At 30.4% G+C, this 21,714-nt stretch overlaps 1 protein-coding gene, 2 non-coding genes and 1 pseudogene across 3 annotated transcripts; 2 read left to right on the forward strand and 2 right to left on the reverse strand.

The window, feature by feature from the left end:
• The first annotated feature begins 1,468 nt into the window (after positions 1-1,468).
• LOC105954067 (small polypeptide DEVIL 6 pseudogene) lies at positions 1,469-2,307 on the forward strand (annotated as a pseudogene).
• Positions 2,308-13,250: 10,943 nt separating this feature from the next.
• LOC105954089 (uncharacterized) lies at positions 13,251-17,670 on the reverse strand. The gene is made up of 14 exons (XM_012977759.2): positions 17,272-17,670; positions 16,441-16,531; positions 16,232-16,316; positions 16,067-16,136; positions 15,912-15,981; positions 15,752-15,821; positions 15,583-15,628; positions 15,234-15,486; positions 14,906-15,111; positions 14,713-14,787; positions 14,536-14,596; positions 14,345-14,425; positions 13,697-13,776; positions 13,251-13,606 (listed from the first exon to the last, which is right to left on the reverse strand). The coding sequence occupies exons 1-14, from the start codon at positions 17,388-17,390 to the stop codon at positions 13,525-13,527; spliced, it is 1,389 nt and encodes a 462-aa protein (XP_012833213.1). The 5' UTR covers positions 17,391-17,670; the 3' UTR covers positions 13,251-13,524.
• Positions 17,671-19,769: 2,099 nt separating this feature from the next.
• TRNAI-AAU (transfer RNA isoleucine (anticodon AAU)) lies at positions 19,770-19,843 on the forward strand. Its single transcript has one exon. It is a non-coding gene; the product is annotated as a tRNA-Ile (tRNA).
• Positions 19,844-20,849: 1,006 nt separating this feature from the next.
• On the reverse strand, positions 20,850-20,923 carry TRNAI-AAU (transfer RNA isoleucine (anticodon AAU)). Its single transcript has one exon. It is a non-coding gene; the product is annotated as a tRNA-Ile (tRNA).
• Positions 20,924-21,714: the final 791 nt, after the last annotated feature.

The following is a 21,714-nucleotide window of genomic DNA, read 5'->3' on the forward strand; positions in this document are numbered from 1 at the left end:
GTTTCAAACATTAAAGATTATCAGCGTTTTAAAATAAATTTAACCAAACCGGCCCTATATCTATTTAGAAATGCCGTGTGACAAACAGACATACATAATGTATAGCATCCTAGTAAAATTAGTGACATCTTATCATGTTTTATTTATGATGATGATGATTATTATTTGTGTTTTTGTAAAATTAATGAACATTGGACCTAATTCAACTACTACATGATTACAAGTGTGCTATTGACACATAAGTGAGTGTCAATGTCCAGTCAAAAAGCTAGTTTAATTAGATGAAATAATTGTTGTCATCAACCCTAATTAAAGGTGGTTAAGATGTGGAATATTAAGTAGGATTCAACCCAAATATCTCAAATTGCGTTACTATTAAATTATATAAAAACAAAGAAAATAAAATGAAATTAAACTAAGATATGTATATAAATAAATGAATAGGTCAAAATTCATTAATCAAGATCACCCAATCCTCAACATATTGTATGGCAGCTCATAAAGTATGGCAAAATATGTTGCTTGATCTAAGTAATGGCTGACCCATTATGTTGGTGGGTAATGAGCAACCCTATACATATACATATATATTACATAAATAATAATAATATATATAAAATGGTCTATAGCTTTAAATAAATATAAATATAATAATATAAATATCTTATTTTAATTAGTGGCAATGAGACCATTACACATTCTGATGTGACAAACTAAAAATTCATCAATTTAAATTTGCTGAAATTTTTGTAATGAATATATATCTTCATAAGTACAGGGTACAACCAACTTCAAGAACCTCATTTAATTTTGTTTACAATTCAAAAAATAAAAATCCCAATTCTCCATTTTTGTTTTCCAAAACAATTACTTCAAATCTTTTATAAACATCACTTTTATATATATATATATATATATATATATATCCACTATGCAATATATTGAATCATTAATACATTTATTGTACATATATATTAGATCTAGTGTAGATATTATATCAATAATATCCAACACAATCTTTTACATATTTGATCATTACATATAGTACAAAATGACTTTAGAGTTCTCTCCTCAAAATATAGTAAAATTATTCATTTTCTTTTTATCAAAAAACATTCTTTTCAAATAATTTCAAGTTCACTAAATATGACCTTATAAAATTAAAGTACCAAAAGCTTCCAATCTTGAGTAAAGTTGATAAACGATGATCAGTTGGGTGAATATATGCTACACTCGATAAAATATACATATATAATAAATATGTATTAACATGGATTAATTTGAGTGAGAGTGGGATATATATCAATATGTAGGGTTTGAAATTAGACAATGAAATATAATTTGAGTGGGAACTAATCCCAAGTGGAAGTGGGACCCATAGGTAGGAGAAAATGCGTGGTGATGGAGGGAGCACTGCACGACCCCCTTTGTTGCCCCCATAGTTGTCTCTTTACTCGACCAATTCTAATTTGGACCAAACCAATTAACCAATTAACCAAACACCCCCTCTTTCTCTCTCCTCTCTCCTCCCTCTTTCTATAAGAACCCCCTCAAACACTTCAATCTCACAATCAAAACAAATATCATTAACCAATTCACTCCCTCCTCTCCCTTCACACTTTCAAGAGCAATAAAAAAAAAAAACAAAAAAAAATCATATTTTCATCCTCCTAGAAAAGAAAATGAAGATCAGTATCAATATCAGCAGCAGCAACAAGAGATCGTCGAAGATTTCGAGCAGAGGGCTCGCAGGAGTCCTTAGGGAACAAAGGGCTCGTCTTTACATCATTAGGCGATGCGTAGTTATGCTTCTTTGCTACCATGATTAATTAAGAGATCGATCTACATACATACATTTTATTCGTAATGCGCCGAATACACGTACGTACGTACACAATCCAAGTACTTGGTGGAGAGAGAGTTTTGCATAGTCATGGATGAACAATATATATGTTGCAAATCTCCACTTTGATCCGGCGACCGGAGAATCGGAGCCCGGCAACGTGCTCGCCGGAGCTCTCGTTTGGACGAGCATCGATCAATTCTCCGACGAGTCATAAGAGGCGATTTTCTTGATCTTGATTACTTATTTTTTCTTCTCTTTTGGCTTCTTTGGTGGAGGTGCAAAATTGGAGCTACGGAACAAGAAATTAGCCCGAAATTTGCACAAATTTTTTCTTGTATTACTTAATTGGCTCCATATATATATATGGTGGAGTTTTCGATATTGTGTAGATCATATTATGAACATATGATTATTATTATTATTATTTTTGAATCAATTCAAGATTTTAGCTTCTTGTTCAATTGCATAAATCCCTTTCCTTTTTTTTTTTCTTTTTTTGACTTTTTTATTAGTCAGTTCTTGAGATTATGATCAGTTGCAGTAATGAAATTTGCAGTCATAAAATCCAATCCCAAATATTTCAGGACTGATCAAATGTACATTACACACATCATGATTTTCTTTCTGCAAACATATATATATATATATATATATATATATATATATATATATATATAATGTGTGTGTGTGTGTGTGTGTGTGTGTGGTCAAACATTGCAAGTTGTTTGTTCATCCTATCATTTTCAATCATTCTTAGGAAGAGTTGTTCACATTGAGGAGGGTGGTAACTAATTTTGATTTTATTTTCATGTAATATACTAAGATTTAATTAATTAAGAGGAATTATTTTAATTTCTTCAATTAATTTGAAATAAAGTCTGAGAAGAGGTCTATAGTTAGGTGGTGATAATTATCTATATTTGAATCATCATTTTTCCTACTTTTTATTGAATTTGTAGAATTCAACGGAATCAATTATTTTATTTATTTATTCAATTTTAACTTTGGGTGTACAGTTTTTACTGAAAGTTGGATCTCACTTTTTTATTAGATTATATTCTCTGGAGTAGGAAAATAAAATAAAGGTAATATAAAACTGATAATTCAGGTTATAGCCCTACGTGTTTGTTGTCAGATTATATATAAGCCACTGTGTGTGTATGAGAGACTGCACATTTTTCTTTGGACAAGAGCATCATCTCCAACAAAAAAATATGTAGTTATGTCAATAGCTAGTTATTATATTTAATATTTTTAACATAAAATATAAAATTTATAAAAATAATACTATATATATATATATATAAGATTAATTTATTGAATTTTAGTCACTTATTTTCTATTCCTATTCATTAAATAAATATTTTGAAAATATATCATATATTAAAAAAAATTCTATTATATAATATCCATGAAATATAAACAACAAATATTAAATAATTATTACAAGCATGTAGTTATTAGTTACTATAAACTCATTTTTTTTTGTTTTTTTGTTTTTGCTTTGGTACCTAATTCGGTGTTTTTAATTTGCGATTATGTTAGTTCGTAATTTTTTAAAATATCGTTCACGATGCGAGAAAATCCATAAGATATTATGATGCAGTTTGTCCTAATTATTAGAGCAAATTACGGCTAACCTCTGAGGTAATATCAAATTACGAAAAACCGTCTCATGTTTGGGTAATTAGAACTACCCCATTCAACTATATATTTTCTTACGAAAAAAACATCTTCTTTTGTTGATAAATTTAACAATTTAAGGGTGGTCGTAATTTGACCTTCCCTTAGAAGGTTGATCGTAATTTGCCGTAATTCTTATGTTGGATTATGTAGAGTCTTTTCAAAAAAGACAAACTTTTCTTTATGTTTACAAAATTCTTTAGACATGTTTTATATAACACCTTCTATCTAGATTTTTCTTAATCTCAAATACTTTTGATGATAATTCATAGTATTGCAATGATTAATCGGATCATAAGCAATCCAAAAAAGTTGGATTTTGTTGATAATTTCTCAAGATTAAGAGATATGTTAGTCCCATAAATCATTAAATTGGTTGCAATTATGATTGCTAATCCAAACGCCCTTTTCAATTAGTCAAACGATTTTGCTAATACCCTTTTGGAACTGTTAACGGGCATATCTAAAAAGCGGACAAATAAAATCTCATAATCACGTAATTAAACTAAATAATCACGCTTAATATTCCTCGTCTTTTGGCCGCTTAAAGCAACAATGGCACGCTAAAGCACACCACTTTTTATGATTATTATACAAATACAATCACTTTTTATGATTATTATACAAATAAAATCGTTACTATGGTGCCTCTTTTAATTGTTTAATAGTGTTCCAAAAAACAAAAAAATCGTCACTATGGTGTGGTTTAATATTTATTTATTTATATTCTTTTAATTGTTTAATAGTGTTCCAAATGATAATGTTACGGCTGATGAAATTTATGGGTTAGTATATTAATAATTGTGTGTGAAACAGTGGTGAAGCCAGGAATTGATCACCTAGTGGGTTGAGTATACACAAATAATTTTAAATTGAATATAATATAAAAAAATTATTGACTACAATGATTATTTCAAGAGTGGGAATGTAGAAAATAAACGGTTAGGACATTTTCTTGCATTAATTTGGGTTTTGAGTGAACTAAATATTAAAATTTGGGTGGATTTAATAAATATGTAGGTGTAATATAGTGAAAAGAAAATTCAATTGAGGGTGATTTGGTTCCATTCTTGACCAAGAGTAGATTCATCCCTATTTCCAAGTCGCAATTCGTACATTTCTACCCTATTTGTCAGATTCTTTTTTTCAAATATAAATACTTAACTTTATTTTTTATATAAAATTAATTGTTAACGATTATAAAAGCACAATACGTATAAAAGCACAATTATAAAAGCCCACTATATAAAAATATGTACTAGTCTATACACGTTTCGATAAGTTCATTTGGTGTAGTACTACAGGAAAAAAAAAAAATTAAACTTGTTCAAGCATAACCAATTATTAACGTTAAAAACAATTTAAAGAGAAAGGTAAGCTAGATTGTCTTATTCATGAATAATGAAAAGGAAATGATATTTGTTTGATTTGCTTGTCGTTTACCAAACAGGCAATGAACAATGTTTAAACTATGGGCATTTTGAAGAAATAATTAATAATGGTGTCCAACCAAGCAAATAAAAGCCGTGAAATTTGAAAACTGTGATCTAAAATTGGCTTCATTTGTTGACTTTGGTCAAAATTAAACTCGTCTTGTGGGCCCTCTCATTTTGTTCCTTGGCTCATTGCTTGGAGTTTTATCCACTACTAGTGATATTGCATGAAATATTTTAAGTTATTCCATGGAAATAAGTTGATGAATTTATGCACCTACATAATTCACGAGCACACTATTAATCTCTCGTAATTTTATTGAATTTTGGGTATTAATTAAGTAGTAACTGACAATGTTGTTGAGTAACCACCCAGTCAAAATGTTAAAAATCGAAAGAAAAAAAAATAAAAAAAAATCAAAGGTTTTGACTGTTAATGAAATATATTATTTAATATTTATATATATAACGTTAATGTCAAACTTAAAATCAAGTAAACTTAACGATGCATCTCGTTTCTCCTTATTTGTGCCATTTTTCGAACAAGATCAATAACTTCATTCAACCTATACAATTCACTGCTTAAATTTCTTTTTTTGGTAATGAAGGAACCCGCAACCAACCATATATGTGTATTGGGTAAATTTACACTCTCGTATAATATTCACAGCTTAATTTAGCTTTAGATTGATGAGTTGAATAAATAATATAAATTTGGTAGGTTAAATAAAGAAATAATGTATTATACAACGAATTTTGAAAATTAGTACCGAGTAAACATTATTTTATTTTTAATTTTTTTAATCTAACCCTTGTATCTTACTATGGTTTTAAGGTTTTAATATAATATCATTTATTCCTGTTAAAAAAACATATTTTAAAAAAAAAAAATTATTTTTGTAATTATTATTTTGTAATACAAATAAGACAATTGATTTGAAACGTTAAGAAAAATAAAGAAAAAGAGAAAAGAAAAGAAAAAAAAATGGAAAAAAAGGAAATTGGTTGGGCCATGATGGTAAATAAGGTAAGGAAAAGTTGAAAAGGGGCAGCCCCACCAGCCCGACATGTTGAAAATGGCAGCCTTATCTTCCCCACGTGCAATTCTTATCTTCCCAACTCCCCACCACTCTTTCTTTAATCATTGTATTTTACTATTCCACCCCCCACCCATCTCAAATGGTTCTCCTTTGCTAACATAGGGTAATAATACAGTTTGGGTCCCTCGAGTTTGCACTAATTTCCGTTAGTAATGATGGAATCAAGCGTTTGCCCATCACTCTCTTAACTTACGGAGTAAACTATAAATTGACGAAAATGACAAAAAATGTTAAATTGTAAAAACATGAGGGACCAAATATATTTTCTGTAAACATGGAGAACCAAATGTGAAATCAGTGCAAACTTGAGGGATGAAAACTGTAAATTTTTCCGCTTATAAACTGAGACATGTTTAATTAATTAAACAAAAAACTATCTTATTTTAATTTCAATCAATTGAAATGGGGTTGACAATAATTTTTATATTTTTTTTAGTAATGGGAAACCCGCGGCCAAATGATATAGGTGTATTGGATAAATTTACATTCTCAAATATTAACTTGTAAGTTATACGGGAGATGTAAACAATATAACAAGCTCGACCTATTGACCGTTGTCAAAATGATTCGAACTTAGATCAATTGATACAAGTTCACTTGCTCCAACCGCGAGATCATCCTTCTGAAACTGTTAAACAAATATTTAATTAAGTTGAACGTGGATCAGAGTTCAAATACTTTGGTATATATTAATAAGTACAGGTCACGCACAACTTCAAATTCTCATAAATATATATTTTTTTTTTCCTAAATATGGCTTGTTTTACACAAAGTCAATTGAATATTCTAACTATTGATATCGAAAGTCAACTTGTTTTTAATCATATATACTTGCATGCATATATTACTGAGAAAAGTTCAATAGTTGGAAATTTTCAAGTTACTTATAATGTGTATGTTATTTAAGTTTAATTTCACATATATACATTTTTATTAGCTGGATAAGATATTTTTGGCAATAATTTAATTACAGTTGGACAAACATCATTTGGACAGCAATGAAATTTAGAGTTACTTGATTGATGTAAGATTTAAGATCAAATTAAACTGATCGATTGTAATAGAGAAAATCTTCTACAAAGGGATTCTTGTCTAGTATATGGGAGCAGTAGAAAATACTAATTTATATTTATTATTATTATTATTATTTTTATTATTATTATTATTATTATTATTATTATTATTTCTTTTTTGGTCTTTCGTGTCAATTTGTTCAATTTTGAAATGAACTAAAAGAAGCATATAAATTTAGGTAGTTGGGATCGATTTTGTCATCAAGGTCATTTGATATTGAAATTAATATTCGATATACTTCATATATAAAAGTAATAAACATTATGTCAATCTTAGGAAATTCTAATGGCATCTTTGTAATTTTTTTATTTTACTTTTTATTTTATTTTCTCTAATAATTTTCTAAGATTAATTTCGTTAAAAATTTCAAAATTCGTGTGCAATCTTGTCAACCTCAATTTCCTATTTTTCAGCTATATTTCTCTAATTATTCTGCAATGAAATTGACTCTATATCTTTTATAGCAAATCATATAGCATATGGTTATGGAATCCTAATCAAATTATCAACATACGATTTTTTTTTTCTTTTCCTTTTACTTCTAATTAATTATTCTTATTAATAGCATCCACCATCGTAAAATCTTTTAGGGGTCTTATTCTTATTAATAGCATCCACCATCGTAAAATCTTTTAGGGGTCTTAAGATATAAGTCCCTGGTGACAAACCTTATTAGAACTAAATGACAAGTCTAACTAAAATTTGTTTCACATCCTTTATTAAATTCATTCCAAAAATGCCCCTCCACTCACAAATTCAAAATTACACCAAATTGTAAATATAATATGATGAACTATGGTATTATTTAACATTTTTAAGTTTGCATATAGCATTTTTTTTAATTTTTACGTGGAACACATTTTTTTTTTCTTCGTATTTTATCATTATATAAAGATCTATTTTTTCCCATTCGTTTTTACATAAATTGAAAATTATGATTTATTTGATCTTAGACATTTACAGAAACCCATAAGAAACCGTAGTAATCCGTAGTCACCCATAGACATCTTGAAACCCTAAGAGCAACTCCAATGGAGAGACATCAAAATGAAGCATTAAACATTCATTTGATACTTGATATAATACTTTGATACTTCTAGAAAAAAAATTCACTCCAACCACAAGTATCAAATAGATTATCAAATTTTAAATATATGAATAATTATATTATTAAATGCCACGTGTCAAATACTGATAGGTTAATGGAGTGGTTACATTTTTGATACCTCATTTTCCAGGGAGTATGTTTGCACCTCGGAGTGGTTGAATATCAAAATAGTTCTCACTTTAATGCCTCCATTGGAGGAGGATTTTTTAATTTTGGAGCATCAAAGTGGTAGGTTTTTAGTTTGATACTCCATTTAGTTCCTCCATTGGAGTTACTCTAAGACATCTTGAAACCCTAACTCCTCCTACAAACCCTAGCCGCCAGACCCATAGACACCCATAGACATCCAAATCGATTTTTTTTAAATTTTCCCCACCAAACCCTAGATCCGCTCCTCCACTACCACCATCCACCACCATCCACCACCACCCCCATCCACCACCACTACCATCATCGAGCGCCGCTATCACGCCATCATCCATGGCCAACATTGTCGTTGCGCCTTCCACCATAGATCTGACCTTACACCACCATAGCCGCCGTCTCCTTGCCTCTACAACCATCCGCTTATTGCCACCGTCTCCACCGCCACCCTCAATAGTGGATTGGAGTGGTGGAGAAAGAAAGAGACAGAGAGAGATAGCGATATCGAAAAATAAAGAGATAAAGATTGAAAGAGAGAGAGAAATAGACACCGAGAGACAGAGCGAGGCGAGATTGAGAGACAGAGAGAGCGAGATTGAGAGAGAGAAGAAAAAAGAAAAATAAATTTGAGACAAACGTGACGTTAGAATTTATGGATTTAGGTTAAAGGTAAATTAGGGATAAAAGAAAAATTGAGGATGTGACTCATATTTTTTTTTTTAAAAAGAATTTAGTTCATAAAAAAATATTAAATTTGTATTCCACATTTAATTATGTTTCCAACTAGGGACCTCTAGCATATTACCCCAATCTTTTATGCATGAACATAAGGATAAATGGAGGTATTCTATATCGATACAATCTTTCCTAAAACTACACAAATTTCATTTTTTGAATTTTTAATGTTATTGTTCATACTTGTATTACATACTAATAATAAATAGATAAACAAAATTCACGAGTCAGCTTGTGAACTATTACAAAGTGAACACAATTTTTCCTCTTCCAATTGTTATATCTAAATATATTTTTTTTCAATTTGCAAATGCAATCTCTACTAGTACTATAAGTATTCAACTAACTCATGTAGTTGTAAAATTTAGTTTGAGTAGGAGATATTAAATTTTGAGAATCATATTTTTAATACGGTGGTTTTGTATTTTTGTTGATGACCAAATTAATAGAGGTTGAGATGCCCACGTCAAGATGACTTGATTCCACAAGGACCACAACCATATATACCAACTGTATTATGCTCAATAATCACTACTTAATTAGTATTAGATTAATTAATTAACAAACTAATGATCGCCAAAACAATTGTATGATTTCGTCATGTTCCATGATTAGCAGATTTTTATTCAGATTTATAGGGTTAGTGACAACGTAATCTGCGTATTGATTTCGTTGCTTTGTCCTTTGATTTGAACAAGAAGTCATTAGGAATTAAAATAATAATTTGGATTATTAGTTTGAGTGTTGCACATTTTTTTTGACAATGGAATATTAGTGTTCTAAAAATCAGTCGAGGCGGCCAATTAATCGGTTTACGAGGCGGAGTCGGTCCCAAACCTTTACGATTTTTAGTGTAAAGATTTGAAAATTGATTTTTTGCCTGTGAGGCGGGGCGAGGCGGTCAAACCTTTAAGACGGGTCAAACTCGGTGGCAAAAATCGGCAAAAAATTGGTCAAAAATCGGTTTTTATTTTTTATTTTTTATTTTATTTTATTTTTTTATAATTCAAAATAAAAGTTGGGATTTCAATAAAAAAAAATATATATGAGTTTATGTTTTATTTTGTTTATGCTAACTGTTATTGTTAAAGAACTAATGATTTATGGCAGGAATGTTCAAGAATAAACGTAAATTAAAAAAAAATGCATTTTTATTTGTATTTTATAAGGATATTTATGTATTATGATCTTATTATTATTAAACTTTTATTATGTTATTAGGATATATGCATGATGGATATATAATTATGTTTAAATATCTTTTTATATATGTTTTGAGTATTTTATAAATAATATCTAGAAATATATTATATTAAATTTTAAAACACGATTTATATCCGGTTTATCACCGATTAACCACCGCCGCACCGGTTAATCGTGAGTCGGTGTCTGACCGCCTCCGACCCAATTACCGCTTTTTACAACCTTGTGGAATATACAGTTATTTTAAATGAACTGGTAAACTACGTTCTTGTACAATAATTTGTAAATCAGATAAAATGTAAATTAAACTAGACTAATTATATGTGAGAATCACACTTCAATTTGAGTTATTATTTGACTAATTCTAGAAGCATGACTTGGCACACTTGTTTGTCCTTTTATTTTCAAATAACTCATTTGATAATTGATACTTGATAAAGTGCTGATAATAATTTAGTTGATCTTTATATTCGTTCTCTTACACACACACACACAGTTGGGTATGATTTTTTTTACGTTAAAATTTACGAAAATTAAATCACCCGCGAAAATAACTTAAGTAGGGATGAGTTCGAGACGGGATTTCGGGAATTCGGGATATTCCGGATTTTGAAATTGAGGTAGAACTTTTAAACCCCAATCCTGTCCAAACTATTAAATCCCGGTGTTATCAAGATTCTTTAAATATTTGGGAATTCGGGTTCAGGATCGAGAAATTGCAAATTTGCCTACAAAATAGAACATTTTTTTTTTTCATTCTCTAAAAATAGAAAATATTATCCCAAAAAAAAAAAGAACTCCTAAAAAGGTCATAACATTCATCGTAAATTAAAAAAGTCTCGATTAACAAACTCCAAGAAGTCGTAACAATCATCACAATTTTTGTTTAAACTATTTTTGAAAATCAGGATTAAATTAATCCGATCGAGATTTACTCTCGACGGGACGGGATCCTGAATCCCAATTCTGAATGCTCAATCAAGCCTACATTTGATAACATAAACAAACCTTAAACTATGAAACAATGTCTAGAAGAGGGGTGACATAAATCTAAAGTATATAAATAAATTTCAAAATAAAAGTATACAAGTATCAAATAACTTATTTAGGTATCCATAAAATTAACTAATATTAATGGAGATAATCATATTTTTGTGACATAAAAAAATTAATAGAGAGAGATTTGTCAGAAGTGGGATCCTGTTAGATAAATGTGTTGTCTCAAAAGTGGAAAACAATGACAGATTACACAACTGGGGAGGATGTCTAAATTCATGAATCTGGACTGCGTTACAGATCATTATAAGGTTGTCTTCAAACATGAATTTAAGACAACTTCTATTAGTAAGTTGTGATAAAATTATTTATTTCTAGGGGGTCCAATTTTCAAATTGGGCACCTGAACTATACAATAAAAGCCACATAATTAAATTTTAATTTAAAAATAAATAAAACCATATGATCAATTATTTATTGGGCCACCTCGTGTCTGAAAGGGCTTTGAATATGATCACGAGGGTTGCTATTTTATTTATGTCATTTCAATTTGTTGACAACCTGTGCACTTTGATATATATATGCATCTAGGGACACATTAATGAAACTGAATTCAGATGTATGTGTGATACGATTCTGATAAGTTTCGTGATGAAGAATTGGAAGAATCGAAAGTGCATGATTATGGGTGTAAATGAGTCGAGCCGATTCTTGAACTCGATGAGCTGGCTTGAAAAAAACTCGAGCTTTTCGACGAGCTCAAGCTTGAGCTCATCTTTAGTTGTTCATGAGCTTGAGCTCATCTTTACAAATTTATGTTTTATTCTATAACTTTTTATTTTTCATGTAATAATTCTAATAACAAATAAAATAAAATAAATAAATAAATAAAAAAATAAAAAATAAAAAATATATATAAATGAGCTGACCTCGAGCTCGAGCTCGAGTTCTAGTTCGAACTCATCAAATGAAAGCTCGATGAGCTTGAACTCGAGCTCAAGCTCGAAAAATCTGGCGAGCTCGGCTCGAGCTTGACTCATTTGCACCCCAACGCATGATTTTGATGGAGTTGTTTGTGTTTGGAATGACAACAATTAGAGCAAGTAGGATGTTTGAAGAGCCCATGTTGTAGATTTAGAAGATTGGACTAGTCGAATTTCATACATTTCAAAATTCCCGCATGTTTCTGCCAGATTTTCCATTCGAGTTATAACTCTTTCTCATCTGACGTCCAATTAAGGTGATTCAAATTGCTGAGATTCGAAGTGGAACAATGTTGAATTCAAGCTTGAAGTTTTTGCCCGTGCACAACCAAATAAATGTCTACACGAGTTTAGAAGGGCGATTGTGAAGTCGACTTGAAGTATAAATTATTTAATTTAGTTTTGAGCGTTTTTAATTATAATTTATTATATTTTTATTATTTTAGAGTTCTTTTATAGTTAGAATTAACTTAATTATAAGTTTTCTTATTATAATTTAGATATGAGTCATTTTCCTTGTGCCTAAGGCGTCTTGTTAAGCTTTATATTGAGAGATTAATTATCATTTGTTGTACAACAAACTTCGCGATTTTACAACCGAGTGTGCAAGTGATATCAGCTAGTGAATTTGTAATCCTATTCCAGGTACAAAATGTGAGATATTTAGCGTTGGAATTAAGGTTAACCATGGTTAATTAAATTTTGGGTGTTGAGTTAGTGGTGAAATGGGGGTATCTGTGGAAAAATAATTTAGAATAATATTTTGATAAATAAAATAATGTTAGTTTGTATATTAGTAGAAAATTAATTTACAATAGTAGGCAAATTGTATTAAACAATTTGGGACAAATAATTTCTTTTCATCTAATATTTTTTCAAGGATTATCTAAGCTTCCAGAAAATTAAACAATTTAATGTGATGACATTCATAAAATAACAACAACAAAAAAAAAAATATTCCATCCAATTGCACAAAATCCTACAATAAAACCACCACCAACAAGCCTATACACAAATGTATAAATCATAGTATTCCAACAAACTATTCTAACTTTAACCAACTAATCAGCCAAACATTATGTTAACATAAAATAATATTCATAGAATTACATTTACATACGACGCAGTAGTGACTTCGATGAAATAAAAAAACTTGCGAAATCACCACCTAATCGATGCTTAAAACTGTAGTATAATATATAATAATATACAAGTCGAGCTATACATCATCATGTACCACTATACGCTCTTCAACATGTACACGGCATATCGGACATCTCTTGCACTTTACGCAGCATGTACTGTGCACATACATACATACATATATACGTATCAACAAATTACTCCAAATATATTTATATATACATGTGAGTGTGTGTGTGTGCAAATACCTGCAAAGGACGTAGTGCCTGCAAGGGAGTAGGACTACGTTTATATGTTCATCAAAGCAAACTCGACACAAGATTTTTTCCTGAAAAAGAATGCAAGTATAGAAGCATGTCAAAAATTTAATTACTAACTAGACCAGCAAACAAGCTGATAAATTAAAAACAAGAGCAAATTACGGCCAACCCCCTGAGGTAAGGTCAAATTACGAGAAACCCCTTCCTGTTTGGGTAATTACAACTACCCCTTCAACTATGATTTTTCTTACAAAAAAACCCTTCTTTAATTGGTAAATTTTACACTATAAGGGTGGACGTGTAAGATAATACATAGTTGAGGGGATGATTGTAAATACCCAAACAATAAGGGTTTTTTCGTAATTTGACCTTACCTTAAGGGGTGGCCGTAATTTGCCCTAAAAACAAAGTGATTTTTTTGTAAATGTACAAAATTCAAGAATATTATTTCACCTGTATCATAGCTAGTGCTTTCTTAATTGATAATTTTTTTTTTAATGTTTTCGACAACTTTATTGATAGAAATAAACTTGATATTCTTTTTCTTCCTTTAACTTTAACTTGTTAATTCAAAAACTCGATATTCATTTCGATTATCCAATAGAAATAGATAAAATAGAAGTTAGAATAATTTACATTTTGAAGTCTTTCAAACTCCTCCTGGCTAATATTTGTGATCTCGGTTTGTGCAGCGAGTGCCGATTGAAGCTTCCATATCTGAGAAATACACAAATATCATTGCAACTTCAATATTACGAGAATTTGTACGTACAACAAATGCAAATATATACACATTCAAAAAAATATATAACTAAAATGATGATCACCTCCTTAGCGAGCTCAGCCTTCGGCATTTTCTTTACTGTATCAGGTGAAAATGTATTGTACCTGTTACGAATAAAGAATATTCACGAGCCATCTTTCTATTTCATAACCGAGGAAGCTTAAAAAGAAAACAATTAATGCGAAATAATGCTTAGAAAGAAAAAAAATATATAATTCACCCAGAATCCAATGCACAATATAGACGAGCTTGCTCCTCTCGACTTCCTTCATCAATTGACCACCAACCTAGTAACCTGATATTTAAAAAAAAAAAAAAAAAAAATCCTCAAACACTAGAAAATAGATATAGACAAAAGAAAAAAAGATTTCGGACAAATTTTAAGGTTTTTTTACTTTAAAAACATTCATTACCTCGATCCACGACGCAGAAATCCCATATAGTCGTAAGCAGTTGCAGGTAGTCTAAAACTACTTCCTGTATCAACTCCATCGTGTAATACCAACATGACTTTCTCAAAAAATCGATACATGGCAAACAAAAATCCAGCTCCTTGCAAAAGAAGAAGAGGAGAAAACAAAAGCGGGATCGGAATATACTTAGCACCGGGCGGAGTTCCCTGGAATTTATCGAAAAATTGTAAAGATGAGTTATACATACATACATATATATATATATATATATATATACTCGCAACAAACACGAGTAATTTTCAGACAAGAAATTTTCTTGCACACATACCTCCAAGTACATGAAGAGCATGATCTGAAAACCGACAAAGGGAATTTTCATCACGTGGCCACCGATATCTTGCAAACTGCACAATCGGCTATCTTGGGAATCTTCCACAGAAGATTCCAAGATGTTGTTACTACTCCAGTTTAAATATCGAATACTCGTGGAAGATGAAGATGCTCGTGCGAGATGGGAGCGTCTGTGAATTGCGGGATTGTACCACTTTGTGCATATAAGAAACGCGAAGCACTCTGCAACACTGAAAGAAAAAAAAAATGGGGCTATATTATACTATTATTAATAATATGGAGTAGTAATTAAATTTTATGGGGAGAAGTGAATATATGTTACGTACCCGTAATTAATGAAGAGGTCCCACCATCCAAGAGCCTCCACATCACCTGCGTTTAGTCGAATAAGATAAATACGTATAGAGCTAACAAAACGGAAGTAACATAGCTTGAGAAATGTAAATATTTTAATACAAAGAATTCAATAAATATTCAATGCGAAGCTGAATTTACCGCATAGCTTGAGAAGCGTGAACGCTGTAGCAGCTATGAAGAAAACCATCGAAATCGAAACCCAGAAGTGCTTGAAGAGAAAAAAAAAAAAAAAGATTCAATTTTTAATTAGTCCGGAGTAAGATTAGTACATAAGAGACGGTTTACTTAGAAAACGTACAGGAAGTGTTTCCCATATTGCCTCGTCGCTGATGTTTTCTTCGTCTCCAGGCATAAGTGTCCTACACATCCTACACAGAATAACAACATATCGAGACGATTAATTTTAATCACAAAATCGTTTCGAAGATCGACAAGAAACGGGAATTTATTTACCTTATATTGTCGACCAAAATTGCGATTTCTAGTGCTAGCAAAGGCATGAATACAATCTTCAAATTTACAGCTGTCGTCCACCGCATAATCGGGAAAAGAAGGTGAGTTTTGAAATCTTTTTTAAGTCGGGACGAACAATGTAACGAAAGGGATAAGGATTTTTACCGTATCTTCTCTCAAGATGTACACAAAGGAGAAGTTCAAAAGCAACAAGCAATGGAGCAGCCACAATCGCATGAAATGGTGCCCACTGTTCAAGAAAATGCAACCGATAATTAAATAGAGGCATGAATTAAGTAAAAATATATACATATTCGAAAAAAGAAACAAATTGAAAGATAAATTAAAATCAGTCGAGTAAATTTTCGTCATACATAGCGACCATGAGGCATCGACGGGGCAGGTAAGGAGAATCTGCCTCTAGCCACAACAGCATGAAATAACCAGAGTGGCGAAAATATCAACCTACAAAGTCGTGCAGAAACATAACAACGTATTAAACAAATCGGAATTCCCGAACTGTAATTCTTTCCCTTTCACCGAAAAAAAAAATTCCATCTTTCTCCCAATTCGGAACAGAGAAAACACATTGCTACAGCAAGAGACTTATATGCGATTTGCACTATATCACCATCTATTATCTATAAAGATACAATCTTTTTACTTAAATCATCAAACATGGTGAAAATTGGGATTTGCACTATATCACATCTGTTATATATAAAGATACAATCTTTTTTACAAGGGCAATTCTCTTTTATTTATTTATTTATTTATTTATTTATTTATTTATATATCTTATCTTGCAGCAATCCTCTAATAATGGACAGCCAAATATTGTCTTAGTGATGGTTTTTGTAAGATGATAGTAAAAAAAAAAAAAAAGACAAACCAAGGAATTACTACATTCTAATCATGTACAATGTAAATTGTTTCAAAAAGAAAAAAATAAACAAAAATCAAGAACACTAAAATTAACAAAATTGAAATATGATCAAACCAGAATAAAAAAAACAGATAAATTCGAAAAATTAAGTCACGTATCTTCTACTGCATAAATCTTCATTTCTTGACAAGCAATTGCAAAAAAATAATTAACAAAAAAACCCAATCAAAAAATTAGGGGAAACACACACACACACACAAACAGAGAGAGAGAGAGAGAGAGAGAGAGAGAGAGAGAGAGAGAGAGAGAGAATACGAACCACCAAGAGTAATTAAGAGAGTGATGAAGCTTGAGAGAGAGAATAAGAGTGAAAGAGAAAAGCAATCCATGAGCCAACAGCACTTGGAGGGACTTGAATACTCTCCTCCAATTCATCATCTCCAACACAATTACACACAATTACACACAGTACCTGCGTGTATCTATCTATCTATCTCTGTGTAATCAGTAATTGATTCGGGAGAAAATTAAAAAGAAAAGTTAAAAATGAAACGGCAGAGACATTGGGGAAGATGGGTGAAGTTCAACGGAGGTTTAAAGGAGGAATAAAAAAATATTCGGACAACGTTAATTGCTGCTGGGGTCAATTGATTCGCATGGTGGATTGTCACTATTGGTTTTTGTTTTTAGTAAATGTCGAATTTACCCACTACTTTCTGTGAGAAAGGTGAGTTTGTTGGGGGTATTTATGTCATTTTCATGTATCGAGGGGGACTTGGTATTTGCCTCTGTTATTACTTTTACCAATTAATTACAAGATATTTGTTTATGTAATCCGGGAATTATTTATTTTTAATTTTTTTATAAATTGATACGATTTGTACGATTAAAATTTTATCAATTTGGCGAAATAATAACTTATTATCAGTAAATTAATAATTACTAATTTATATATTATTTAACAACTTATTCATTTATTAAATTATTTATATTATTATTTTCAATAAATGATTTTTATTTTTATTTTTCTTACCCATATATATATATTATTCAATGTCCTATAAAGCTCGTTTCTCGAACGGAATCTCTTAAGGCTACAAGGATATTAAACATTTTCTGTTGAGTTACGAGAAAACTATGCAAAAAGTTCTAATCATGTTAAGAAAAGTGATGAACGAGATTGATGGTGATATGAATTTCGACAAGAAACAAGCGACAATTAAGTCATATTTTATTAAGGCTTCATAGATCTATAAAATATGTGTTGTACTATGTAATTTAAGAACTATTTTTATGGTTATTAATATGGGGCTTCTTCAAAATTTTCAATGTGTACTATCTTATAAATTTAGCGAATTATTAATTTATCACATTGTCTCCGAGTCGGGACCGGAAAAAAAATATTTATGCGAGGTTACTAATTTATCGAGGTTCTACTATATATCAATCAAGTCATGTTTGTACATGAAGTCTAAGAATTTCATATATTTCGAGCAATAGTTTAGATATTTTTTTTAAAATAAAATTATAATTCTTTTTAATTATAAGTTATAACAATTAAATCATGAATGAATATGATGTATTTTTAGAATTTGTTTCCGAAAATGAATCTACGTTTATAAAGATATTTTTTTAATCAAACGTTTGTTAACAATTTCGAAAATAAATTCCCCAAAGCAATTTTAGTATTCTCAGTTCTCACTCATTCAAACCCGGTTTGATCACTACAATCAAAAAAAAAAAAGCGGCGGATATATATATGCAAGACCATTTTTTTATTAGTTCAAATCCATATAAAGGGGTTTATTAGCTCAAGCCCGTATATTAATTTAATTTTATTACATCAACACCAAAGATGACGAATATATCCTCATCCACAAATTATACCAAAATACAAACAAACCTTGTTTTTAATTTGTTCAAGACCAAAAATTCAAAAAAAAAAAAAAACAAAAACAAAAAAAAAAGGGAAAAAAAAACTCACGACTGTCGCCGCCAGACCGTCGCGACGCCGACCAGCGAGACTTCCACCGCGTTGTCGACGACCAGTGGCCCACCCACCGCACCATCACCACCACCGCACCACCACCAACAAGCAAGTCCTTTTTACTAAACTTTTGTTTGTAAATTCGAAAACATTAATCGAGCATTGATTCTTGATAAATATGCGTGGGTGAACATTAAAATATGCTTATTTCTTGTTGGGTTGCAATGCTTTAGCCGATTTTGGAAAAAAAATTGAGATTGAAATTGGTTTTTTTGTGTGTTTTCATTGGTTTCTCAAATCGGTTTATCCAGACCGATTTTGTACACGAAAATCGGCGTCATAATGCCGATTTTTGTTAACCAAAACCGGCGCTGTAATGTCGATTATTGAGTACAAAATCGGTTTTCGGATACCGATTTTTGCTTTTGAATTTCATTAAGGATAAATTAGTATTTTTATGTTAGAGGTCTTGAACTAATAAAAAAATTGGCTTGCATATATCCGCCGCCTTAAAAAAATCGTCTTCACTAAATAAAATAAATATGTATTTCTTTTTCAAATAATTCTTTTAAGATATATACATTTTTATTCAACACCTTTATGTATGATTGAACTTACAGTATACATCATTTATCTATACATCCTCCCAAAATACAAATATACATTACATTCATTCTGCCAAAATAAAATATAACTAATCTGACCAAAAAAATATTTATTAAATAAAGTAACAAATAATAGAGGCGCCCATCCTACAAATACAACCAATTCTAGTACATAATTATTCAATAACCTACTAATTACCATACATGTATAACTTGAATGAAAATGGCCCATTAGCTCAGTTGGTTAGAGCGTCGTGCTAATAACGCGAAGGTCGCAGGTTCGAGACCTGCATGGGCCATTTTTTGATAAATTATTTAACGTTTATTTGTTTAAGTTTACTAAATTTGAAATGTGTATCTAGACCTGACCACCGGTTCGGTTAGAACCGGAACCGAACCGGGGTCAACGGTTTTAGAACCCCGGTTCCTCATTTTCGGAACCGGGAACCGACATAACCGTTTGAACCGGTTTTTATAAAAAAAAAAAAAAAAAAAAAAAAAAAGAAAAAAAAAAGAAAAATTCCTAGCTCTCTCTCTCTCTCTCTCTATATATATATATATATATATAATATATATATGTCCGTGTATATATATATCTCTCTCTGTATACATATATATATATATATATCTGTATGTAATATATATATCTGTATATATATATATATATATATGTTTTTCTCTGTCTCTCTCTCTATCTCTCTCTCTCTCTCTCTCTCTCTCTCTCTCTCTCTCTATATATATATATATATATATATATATATATATATATATATATATATATATATATATATATATATATATATATATATATATATATATATATATATATATATTTAAGTATTAAGAAAAAAAAATTAAGTTTTTAAATATACTCTCTATTTAAAAAAAAACTATTTATATTTTATAAAACTGTTTTTTTTTTTAAGTTTTTTAGAGTATATATATATATATATATATATATATATATATATATATATATATATATATATATTAAAAAAAAAAAAAAGGGAATTATTAAGAACCGGCGGTTCTACGGTTCTAACCGGGAACCGAACCGGAACCGAACCGTAAGGAACCGGATTTTTTCGGTTCGGTTCCGGTTCCTCCAAAATCGGAACCGGCGGTTCGGAACCGGAACCGAACCGTGGTCAGGTCTATGTGTATCTCAGTTGGTTAGCGCGTCGTGCTATAAACGCTGTGGTCGCATGTTCGAAACCTCCATGGGCCAATTTTTTTAATTTATTATTTAAAATTTATTTTTTGAATTTTCTTTCTGAACACGTAATTAGCGCAAAAATATTTTTTTGGCCCATGCAGGTCTCGAACCTGCGACCTTCGCGTTATTAGCACGACACTCTAACCAACTGAGCTAATGGGCCAATGATTATGGTTTTGCAAATTACAATAACAGTACAGATTAAACTGTGCTAAACAATCAGGCATACATAGGGGTGGGAACGAGCCGAGCTCGGCTCTTTTGGCCAGCTCGAGCTCGAGCTCGAGTCCTGATTCCCGAGCTCGAGCTCATCGAGCCAATTTTTTTTGGTTCGAGCTCGAGCTCGAGCCAATTTTGGCGAGCTCGAGCTCGAGCTCGAGCTCAGGAATAATTTTTTTTTTTTTTATTTATTTAATTTTTTTATTAAAATTATTTTTTTATTAGAAATCATTCATAGGAAAATAAAAAAAATTATAAAATAAATAATGAACTCTAGGTATATATATTTTTTATTTTTTCTATTATTATTATTAATTTATTATTATTATTATTATTATTATTATTATTATTATATTTTATATTTTATATAATTATGAATTATTTAAGTAATATAGATTTGTTTCTATTTAAATACTAGATATATTTATTATTATAGACTATTTACTATTTAGTTAATAATAATAATAATAATAATAATATATATATATATATATATATATATATATATATATATATATATATATATATATATATATATATATATATATATATATGTAAAAAAAAAAAAAAATTAGAAGGCAGCTCGCGAGCCGGCTCGCGAGCTGTCGAACAGCTAATTTTGGGCTCGAGCTCGAGCTCGTCCGAAGCTCGAGCTCGTGAGCTCGAGCTCGAGTTCGAGCTTTTTTCGAGCCGGCTCGTCGAGTTCGCGAGCCGGCTCGGCTCGTTTACCACCCC

The sequence above is a fragment of the Erythranthe guttata genome, chromosome 12 (assembly GCF_056151865.1).
Source record: "Erythranthe guttata isolate IM_541 chromosome 12, IM_541, whole genome shotgun sequence".
Classification (NCBI taxonomy): Eukaryota; Viridiplantae; Streptophyta; class Magnoliopsida; order Lamiales; family Phrymaceae; genus Erythranthe; species Erythranthe guttata.